This window comes from Coregonus lavaretus (genome assembly GCF_964263955.1).
Source record: "Coregonus lavaretus genome assembly, chromosome: 15".
NCBI classification, from domain to species: Eukaryota; Metazoa; Chordata; class Actinopteri; order Salmoniformes; family Salmonidae; genus Coregonus; species Coregonus lavaretus.
The window spans coordinates 13,443,191-13,454,347 of record NC_140002.1 but is presented as its reverse complement, the minus strand read 5'-3'; the positions used below and the strand labels follow the sequence as shown (position 1 = coordinate 13,454,347).

The 11,157-nt window shown below is 41.9% G+C and overlaps 1 protein-coding gene across 1 annotated transcript; it reads left to right on the top strand.

Annotated features, from left to right (window-relative positions):
- Positions 1-572: 572 nt before the first annotated feature.
- Positions 573-7,592, top strand: elmod1 (ELMO/CED-12 domain containing 1; the record flags this gene model as incomplete). Its single annotated transcript, XM_084178284.1, has 10 exons — positions 573-610; positions 966-1,111; positions 1,307-1,335; positions 1,493-1,590; positions 2,166-2,295; positions 2,807-2,940; positions 3,189-3,257; positions 4,563-4,613; positions 5,304-5,437; positions 6,076-7,592. 10 exons carry the CDS (start codon positions 573-575, stop codon positions 6,249-6,251), a joined length of 1,005 nt encoding a protein of 334 aa, XP_084034410.1. The 3' UTR covers positions 6,252-7,592.
- Positions 7,593-11,157: the final 3,565 nt, after the last annotated feature.

The following is an 11,157-nucleotide window of genomic DNA, read 5'->3' as shown; positions in this document are numbered from 1 at the left end:
TTCCACATACACATTTTAAGTAATAATGACTTTTCATTTACTTTGAGTTCAATTTACTAGAAGTATTTGAGTTAAAAATGCTTTGGGGTTTACAGTGCAGGAAGAGTACCTCACCACACACACACACACTGTGCTAGTACAGCCTACATTAGGAGGCTGCTGTGTATCCGACCCACGTCATCCTTCTCCCTCTGTCCCAGTTGGGTGACTGGAACTACACTCTTATCAGGCCGGGGGCAGAAGCTCCCCTCAGACCGAAATATGGAGCCTGAAGGAGAGGGAAAGGGGGGAGGGAGGGACGGGAGAAAGAGCGAGAGAGAGAAAGAAAGAGGGAGGAAAGAGAAGAGAAGAGCGAATAATGTAATTTTAAACAAACAGCAAATAGTTCTTCACATGCTAAAGAGAGGGAGAGGGAGAGAGTTGAGCAGGCATTCTCTTCCCTGAGCATAAACACTTAACAATGGTGCCCATCATAAGCACACTATGTACAAGGTACAGAACATTATGGGTACTATAGCACATCACTGTACTTCTGGCCTAGATCAAATCAGTGTGTCTTAGTCTAACCGAGGATGAGTAACTTTGACTGTGACCTGAAGACGGGCGGCAGGTAGCTTAGTGGTTAAGAGCCTTGTGCCAGTAACCGAAAGGTTGCTGGTTCTAATCCCCGAGCCGACTAGGTGAAAAATCTGTCGATGTGCCCTTAAGCAAGGCACTTAACTCTAATTGCTCCTGTAACTCGCTCTGGATAAGAGCGTCTGCTAAATGTAAATGTAAGACTTTAATTAGTTCCCCAAGCTAATGCCTAGACTTTAGCTCAGTCGGCTAACACAGTCTTGATGTGGTACGCAGAAGACCTGGGTCGGTCACATTAAGAATGTAGAGAATATACTCTCTCTCTCTCTCTCTCTCTCCCTCTCCATCCCTCCCTCTCTCTCTCTCTCTCTCCCTTCCTCCTCCTGTAGGGTGGTGACACAGTTCTTTGTGTTCCTGTACTGTAAATGTCTGTGGCGAGGCCTGAAGTTTGTGATCAGGAAGGTCACGGGGCGGTGTGAACTGCAACGGATCTGCCACAACAACAAGCCAGGGGCCCGAAGGACCCTTAAGATCGGTAGGCCTACTTTTTGCCTTAGAGGAATTGTTTAATGCGTCAAGATGTAATTTAATCTGTTATCAATTCTGATTATGTGTGAGACATACTGTATGTAGGCTATGATAATGATAAAAAGTGATGGGTGGGAACTGGGAATTTGAAATACTGTAGGATTGTTAGCATTTCTTTTTAAACTTGTTTTTCCCCATTCAGAGTCTTCCCTCAGGTACTCAAAGAATGAGGTGAGTGGTATACATTTGACGGGTAATATGGTATTTCATAACTTATACACATTTATACACAACTGTGATGATGCATTGTTCTCTCTTCCTCCTTCTCTTCCTGCCTCCTATTCCTCCTCCTCCTCTTTTTCCTCCTCCGCCTCTCCTTCCTCTCCAGCTATGCCAGTCTGCCCTCAGTGCTCACCCAGACCGTGTGGAGAAGACCATCGATGACATCATGACCCTGAAGAAGGTCAACCCTGACACTAACCCACAGTAAGATCATGTTCAGCACTGGATCTGTTGATCGCTGTGCATCAAGTACTGAGAGCCACCAAGCAGTCTTTTAAGGTTCATAACGTGCCTGTCCTAACTAGAATGCAATTGATTTGTACTCTAGTCAGACTACTGACCAGGATTGAAAGACCTACATTCGGCCGGGATTCAGTCCAAGGCATGTTATAGCGCAGATCACTATACAGCCGACAATCCCTTTTAAAGGAATTTTCCACAAAGTTTTCGGTGATTGCATTTTTGGTAAACCTCGCACGTTGGCTCAAACGCAAATGACCTTTAAGAGACCGTTATAGTGCCCTGCGCTACAATGCACCTTGGATTGAATCCTGGCCCTACAGTACTTACAAAAGGAGCCTCCAAAAAGAGCATGCTCTCACAGAGTTCATTAGGGTAAACCATAGCTTAACGTTTGAGCATTTTGTATAGGAAAAGACCAGACCCTCCCCATTTCTCTTTCTGTTCCGTTTGGTGTCTATTGAACACAAACCTGTAGTAGTAGGCCACCTCCAGGCTGACCTCCAGGCTGACCCTGGTATGGCTGTGTCTCTCCCCAGGCTAGGCATCTCCCTCCAGGCCAGCCTGTTCCAGATCGTAGGCTACCGTGGCCTGGTGGCGGAGGTGGAGAAGCTACGCAGGGAGCCGTACGACTGTGAGAACCCCGACCATGAGCAGATGCTGATGAAGGTAGGATGAATGGATTAGATTATTACACATGTACATTATAATGTTATTATAATGCATTATGAAGTGCTACTATAATCACCACTATTTAATATCTCTGTTGATATAAAGGTAGAATTTCTGTGCTTTCTATAGTTGGGGAGCTAGAGTGGGGTAGTTACTCAGTGTGGGGTAGATACAGTATATACTGTAATTGGATCCCCTGCTCAGAATGTAAGGCGACTGAATTGCTGACATAATACAAACACTGACAATGCAACATTGTCATTTGCTCTATTTCAAAAGGCCAGGTATTGAATATCAGGGCCCATATTCATAAAGCGTCTCAGAGTAGGATTGCTGATCTAGAATCAGTTTAGCCTTTAAATCATAATGAATAACAATATATTGACAGGGGGGACCTGATCCTAGCACTGCTACTCTGAGACACTTTATGAATACGGGATCTGGCTTAATTTACTGATAGCAGTAAGTAGTCTCTCCCTGATTAATGTCTGTGTTTGTCCTGTTGTAGCTGTGGAAGACACTGCGTCCTGATTCGCCACTCACCGGGCGGATCTCCAAGCAGTGGTGTGAGATCGGTTTCCAAGGCAACGACCCCAAGACTGACTTCAGGGGCATGGGTCTACTGGGCCTACACAATCTTCTGTGAGTGTCTCTGTGTGTGTGACAGTGTGTGTGTGTGTGTGTGTGTGTGTGTGTGTGTGTGTGTGTGTGTGTGTGTATATGTGTGTAATATGAGTCACTGTACTGTACAAATGTTTTCCTCTGCAGACAAGGACCAGACAATAGTACAGTACTGATTATACATCCAGTAACAATGTGAAGGGACAAATAGACAATCCTGTACAATTCTAGTTTATGTTTCCCCTGTGTTTTATCTTCCTCTACCATAGATATTTTGCTGAGCATGACAAGGCCACCGCTCTCCAGGTGCTTCATGACTCCCTGCAGCCCAAACACAGGTGGGTCCCTCCCCTTTACCCCTCCTTTACCCGCCCCCTGACCTCCTATGGCATAGAGATTGGCTCTTGATTTATCTCAACCACTTACAACATGCTTTGAAGAATGATCTATCTAGGGTCGAACCAATGACTGCTTGATATGTTGGATGATTTGTACCTATCATGCTTATTTGTCAGCTCACCATCTAATCCCGCGTTCCTGGCTGACTACATTGCAGACGCCTTCCAGATCCACAACACCTGGATAGGTGTTTAACATATTATCTAGCCACATCATATGGTATAGCAATCGGATGCCCAACTGTGCTGTCGATGAAATGGCACTTAACCATTGGTTGATGCAATGCAACGTCTGCAATGTAGTCGGCCTGGAACGCGACCTGTATGATTAAGCACTGGAGTCACACGAACTCTCAACATAACACAGTCCCACTATTGAAACTCCATGGGAGGAAATCTTATAAAAAGGGAAATCACTATCAGTAGTCTCGAACTCTATTTCCCATCAGACCTCTCTGATGTTTTGAGTTTCTCCTGGGTCATGTTCATTAGGCACCTAACGGGGAAAAAAGTGCTGAACAGGGAGTAACTACCTGAACTTGCCCAATAAGAAACACACATTTTCGCTTTCCGTTGTGTACAATTTTAGAAAAGTTTCCAGTGTGTGCCCTAATGAACCTGACCTTAGTTTCTCCACACTGGTTAGGCTACACTGTGGCTGTGTCAGTCTATAGCTGCAATTTATAGTACACACTTGGATGACTGCAGTTGTGACTAGGGTTTTACATTTCTATCGTTTGGCACATTTGCTTTGATCTACATCTCACTGGGCACACTCACTTTCTTTTTTTCTCCACCTCCATTCTCTCCATCCCTCTCTCTCACGTTTGTAGGAGCATTCCCAAAGAGGCAAGGTACTACTTCACCATTTCACTTTCATACTGACCAATTGATTTGCAACGTTTTTTGAATTATCTCTATTTGTACTTGTTATAGTTATGCATTCCATTCATTAATTACGATGAGTTATAGAATCTAGATAGTAAAGGAAATTGTCATATGAAACTGCATCATGGCACTTTCTTTGCACTACTCAACTTGTTTCATTAGCTGAGGTCTTTGTAAGTTTCTGAGGTACCTCAGAAGCAGCCTGGTTCCAGTTCGGTTTGTGCTGTCTGACAATGACCATAGGAGCTGGCAAGACAGTACAACCAGATCTGGGACCAGGCTACCTCAGCAGTAAGAAAATACTGCAATGTCAGAGCTCTAGATGCACACTCACACTCATGCTTGTGTACTCCACAGCAAAATGAGCAAAGCAGAATGGGAACAGAAGAATTTTGATAAAGCAATTGGGTGAGTCTCGAATCCCTAAAACACGCAAGAACGCAGAGGAGATGGCAAAGGAGAGAATATCAAGAAGAATCCTTTGATATCCTTGTGTCCTCATCATACCATGGGCATGGCAGTGTCTAAAAGGATTATGGGAGATCTGGGCATGGGGTGGAGGGTTATTGTAGCTCTAGGGCGCTTTGGCTCTGGCAGAGGGGCTGTTTCAGCACTGGAAGTCCTGCTGTGACATCTATATTCAGGCAATGTGTGTGTGTGTGTGTGTGTGTGTGTGTGTGTGTGTGTGTTTTCAGAGGGTGAAATGTGTGTGTGTGTGTGTGTGTGCCAGGATTTGTTTAGATTCAGCTCTTGTACACACCTATTCCTTTAGTTCAATTGTCTCAGTCAAACCATGGCAAAATCAGTTATCATACTTGCACTGCAATAGGCCAAGTCCACGTTGTGGATTTCAAATCTCAACAAGGCCATACATTATTTTCACCCAATCAAAACCTGTGAGATCATTAAGCCACATTACAATCATAAGACTGTAAACATATTCCATTCTAGTCCATATGCACTAGTGCCTACTGCCTACTTAAGTCAAGTAGAAGGAACAAGTGCAGGGGGCAGCACAGAGGCTTGTGCACAGCTAAAAATATTGCCTTCATTCCAGCTTCAGATAAAAGGCGATATGTTTATAACTGATTGTTCCAGATACTCCTTTGCCATCGTGGGCATCAACATCACGGACCTGGCCTACTCTCTGCTGGTGAGCGGAGCCCTGAAGACCCACCTGTACAACGTAGCCCCGGAGATGCCCAGCCTCAGCCACTTCCAGCAGACCTTCTGTGAGTGGGAGCCATTGTGGCCAAAATGGCACCCTATGCCCTATATTGTACTACTAAATGGCAATGTATTCCCTATATACTGTACTACTTTTGACCAGAGCCCAATAGGGTGCCATTTCAGATGCAGTCTTTGAGTGTTAAATCTGCTAGTACGTGTGACAATATATTGATACTGATATACTGATATAACTTGAGAACCGAACGGCGCACTTATACATTATCAGTCATGACATCGTCTCTTTCTTTACACTACTCTCGATCTGCATGCCTTCAACTTGTCAGACATAAAATACTGTGAGAATTCCTACAGTATCTTTCCCTGCAATATTGTTTTATCCCAATATTGTGATATCATATTTTTTGTAGTATCTTTCCCTGAAATATGATATCCCAAAACAATGTTTTTTTCCATTTTGGTACAATTATTGTAGTACTGTATGAAAATGTTATACTGTCGTCCCACCCTTACCTGCTAACCTACAAGTTTTCGGTTTTCTTCTGGTCCTGCTCTGTGATCCCAGCCGTTTGTGCTATATAGCCAACTATGACCATAGGAATTGGCAAGACAGCACAAACAGTTCTAGGACCAGGCTACTGTGGTTCTGTCCTGGCTAATGGTCCACCCCCTCCTCTCCAAGGTTACCTAATGCAGGAGTTCCATCGGTTCTGGATTGAGGAGGACCCCTGTGACATCATGGAGTTCAACCGTGTGCGCTCCAAGTTCCACCGGCGGGTGCTGCGGCAGCTCAAGAACCCCGACATGGCGCTGTGCCCCCACTTTGCCGCCTCCGACCTCCACCTGGTCAACCTGTAAACACACTCCCCTTGACCTCTAACCCCTGACTTCTAACCCCTGACCCTTTACCTCTAACCTCCTCAACACCCCCGCGTCCCCGTCCCCCCAGTCCTCCCAGCTACATCACGTCACTGCCAACCGCTCACCCCGCCAGCGCTCACACGCATGCTTACACACACCCATCCCTCCACGCCCTGCCTCTAACCCCCACAGCGACTTCAGAACCACCAGCACCACTAGACGACCATGGCGATTGTAGGGGTGCATGATGAGGCTGCACCACATAGTCATTCACTGACTCATTGTTATTCCTCGCTTTAATGATTTGTGATTGTACGACCGACATCCATTGCCGGTTATGTATTGCTATTATTATGCATTTTTAAAGAGATAGTTTACCCGAATTACAAAACAGATATGTAATTTGGGTGAACTATCCCTTTAATTTAATCATCATGAAACAAGTGTTTTGTTTTCTCTAGTCCGTTAGCTCCTTGAATACATCTCATTGTGATGAATGTTCGGCTGTGACACCAAAAATATTTGAGGACATTTAAGGAGACAGTGCTTCCTCTTTACCATTAGACGGGGCAATAACAGTAGGCCTAAACTGTGCTGTCAGAAGTCACAAACTGAAAAGGCCTCATAAGCTTCCTATGCTTAAGTAGGGAATTGCAATGACATACTGTACCAGAGCCATGTATTTATTCTATATATGGCTCTGTAGTGTACTGTACTGCATTGTACTGTATAAGGAAGTCAGAGATACTGCCCAATCCTATATTGCCTGCCGTATTTAAGTGGGAAGCAGCAAGGCTTTGTGTTGCAATGTGCGGACAGACAATTATATCAGTTGAGGAGGGGGATATGAAGGTGATGTAAGTAGTCTAATAAAAGAAGATTGCTTTATGATACATGAGCTGGAAAAGGAGGGTAGGCCTATGCACTATACAGGACTGGTTTCATTTGCAGTCAAAATCAATCAAGAGAGATAGCAGACATTCATTCATCCAATTAAATCACTCGCAGCCATCATCTCAGCAAGGCAGTTTCTTTTCTAAATCATTTGTCCAATATTTATCAATTGTAATAGATTGTGTTTAATCACATTTGAGGTAAAATGCATGATAAGAACACTTCACAAGAGCAGAATTATCATTGCCAAAATGTAGACAAATGTGGACAATTCACATTAATCAGAATATCATTTAGAAGAAATTGTAATTTATTTTATGAATGTTATTCAGCTATGTCCATGAATGTTTGATTTGTAAATCTTTATTCAACTATGTCCACGATTGTTTGATTTGTAAATATTTATTGATTTATTGAATGTGACACATTAAATGTTCACTGTATTAGTAAATCAATTATTTACATTCCCCCCCAGAAGACGTAGATATGACTTTGGGTGTTTTCATACTTGGTCCATTTCAGACAATTTTTGTGAACTCAGTGCGGCTGGCTCAATTTTCTATGCAGTGTGAACACTCAGAAGGAACTCAGACCCCTCAAAAGATCCCCCGAAGTGAACCAAACTGAAACCATCTCAAGATGTGGTCTGAGTTCGGGTTCGCTTGAATTCCATGGTCCTGTTCCCTTTTTTAGGGCAATGTGAACACAAAGCTCCCCAGCTTCACTTGTCATTATTCCCGCACCACACACTAGACTACTGCAACACCGTTTCCTCTGCCATAACCCCTCACATTGGTACCACAAAAGAGGGAAGATGATGATGTGCTGGGATGTATTCATTACGCCGATTCTGTTGCAAAACGCTTCTTAAACAGAAGCAGACGGAACGAAACAGAGAGGAACCTACCTGAATTTGTCCAATACAAACTATCGTTTTAGTTGACTGTTAGGCTAATGATTACACCCCAGATTCACTGAAGAACCGTGTGTTGTTTTGGGATATTAATTAGCGATTGTCAAGGATGCACAGAAATTCCAAAATAAATGAGTTTTTAGTTCAGATTATTTGTTTGCAATATGTGATCTATAGGCTAAGAGAGCTCCATAAACGGTTTATTCAATTATGGAGTATAAAACTACAATATATAACTTTTTGGGCAACCCTACCAAATTCACATAGAAGTGTGAGTTATAGATATTTAATTCCCATGGAAAGCAAGTCTACGAAGCTGTAGATCTGTTCTATGTGTGCTATTTCTATGCTTCCCGTTCAGAAGTTTTGTTTTTGCGTAGTTTACTTTCGGTTTTGTACACCAGCTACAAACAGCTGAATATACAATATTTGGGGTTATGGAAAATATATTTCACAGCGGTTTAGATGGTACAATGATTCTCTACACAATGACTGCTTGTTTTGTCACATAAACTGAAATTGGGTAAACTATTAGAATTTTAGCAACCATGAAATGTTCTGCGTAGTGCATCTTTAGATAGTGTGAGAAGACAATGTATTTGGTGAGAATCACAACATGGGTAGAAAATAAATTATATCTCTGAAAGGGGCAGTAGCCTATATTGGCTGTACAATTTTCAATTACAGCATTATTTAGTCTGCAGTTATTCGTCTGCTACATGCTGATGGAATGGCTTGTCCTGCACTTTGGAAAAACCCTGAGTGAATTGAGTGAATGTTGGAAAAAGATATTGGTTCCTTTCTAAACATAGAAATGTGAATGCAAAGAGGACTTGAACCACAAAATGGGTGAAGTGAACTGGCAAAAGAGTTGAGTACTCATTCAAAGGCAAAGGCAGCATGAATACAAAGATAACTGAGTTATTTAGCTATTATTTTCACCCCAGAGTCACTTTAAAGAGGACTATATGTGAAAACACCTTAGTTGTTACTGTAGGCTAATGTGTTTGTTTGCACCAGTTCTGTCTGTGTTGTTGTTTTACTCACTGTATGGCATAATTAATGAAAACTAAAAGGCAATTTAACGTAACCAAGGTTTTTGGAAGGAAGAGGGATCACAAGCGTTATTCCCAATAGAGCGAGCTGTGTCGAGTGACTGACTAAAGCTTACACCAATGCCTCCATACTGAATTCACATTTTGCTGTGTTGTATTTTTATTTTTATTTTTTTACTGGAATATTATTCCAGGTGTGCATGTTTTGTACTTTTCCATTCTACTTCTGTTGAATGAGGTAAAGACCACTCATTTCTAATGGTTATTTAAAGGGTCATTTTACACAATACATGAAAGTTTGTCTGATGTTTTCAGACCTCAACTACATCGTGAGATGTAGTGACATTAGACTACTTTTGAGATATGAAAACATCTGCAAAACTTTGATTTAAAAGTGTAATGCCCTTCTGAGACTTTTATGGTTCAGATAGTTCACTGCATGATATTATCATCTAGGGCTTTGAGTGAACACCACAAACGTAATTATCATAGGCCTTCTTTAAAAAAAAAAAACTTGTCTTGTTGAAATGCCATGCTTGCACAGTTTCTTTATTTGGAATAGTATTTATGAACAGGTTTGTTACCTTTTAAGTGAATGTCAATGTGTGGTTTTAGTCTTGTTGCGCCTTTGCTCTTTCTTTCGCTTGACTGTCGTCAACAGTGCACTTTTGGAAATAAATACGATTTCATGTCACTCAAATACACTATAGTGCAACACTTATTTATTTGTGTTATTTGAGTGTATTTGGGCTTAATGCTCAATAAAGATGTAGATGTTGTTAGATACAAGCTGCTGTACATACTGCTTGAAGAAATGCTACTAAAGAGATCATCTTAAGCAATATGCATGACCAAACCCATGATGTCGCTGCTCCTCCGGCATCTTGTGCTGCTTCTGTTTAAGCCTAGATCATGAGAAGATACATTCTAGACAATTATGAACTTATCTGTGCTTAAATTCTTTGTGCTGTGTAACAGTTACTTTTTGAGACAACAATAAAATATCAATGTAATTAAAGGATCAATGTATTTGTTTCCTCTGTGTCCGTATAGTATCATAATAGTATTTATGTGGTGTTTGTGTGTGTGTGTTTAGGGGTATTGTCGGTTAATCATTGACCAGGTCACCTTGTTATATCTACAATGGCCAGGTCAGATAAAGCCTCATTATCACTTCCTGTACTTGACTTTTTATTTTCCTTTTGCTTTTATAATATGCAATTTGTGAAATGATTTATGATTGGTTATAAGACTTTTAACATTGATTTTCCGACTAGCAACAGCTCCTGATTGGTCCAGGAAGTAGCCCAGTGACGTTTGAAAAACGAAACTAGTTTGAAGGAATGGGAAAACGAAATTTACCGCAGCGGATTTAAGTATGTGGCTACAACTCAGTTACACATACAACCAAGGAACCTCTCCACCAGAACACATTGACTTTGGTTCCATAAAATAGTGTATTTAGCTGTGTTCGAATACCCATACCAACATACTGTATACTTAATGAGTATATACTGCATACTATATTCTATTAGTTGATTTTAGTATACTGTAAACGAACGGTATCCTTTCAGTTGAGCGTACTAGCGCTTCGCCTGTCTACTGGAAGTTGATGCTGTTGCTATGCAACCTCTTGCTAGCTTGTTAGCATAACAAATAACTAGCTAGACATTTTACGACTTAGGGTGTGTTATTAAATTCAATCTGGAGTGCCAGAGTGCGCTCAGAGTACGCTCTGGGCGTTCGTAAATTCAGAGCGTTGTCAGATTGTCCATTTGTAAATTCAGAGCGCACACTGGATGTTCTGGCCGAGGAGTAGGGTTGATCCAAGGGTTCTGACCTCACAAAGGCAGTCAAGCACCCAAGCTAACTGGCTAATTTACTAACTAAACTCAGCAAAAAAAGAAACGTCCTCTCACTGTCAACTGCGTTTATTTTGAGCAAACTTAACATGTGTAAATATTGGTATGAACATGACTGTTCGGATTTTTCGTTATTTAGCCCTCCGAAAAGGCTCACCAGGAAGCACACAATGTCATGA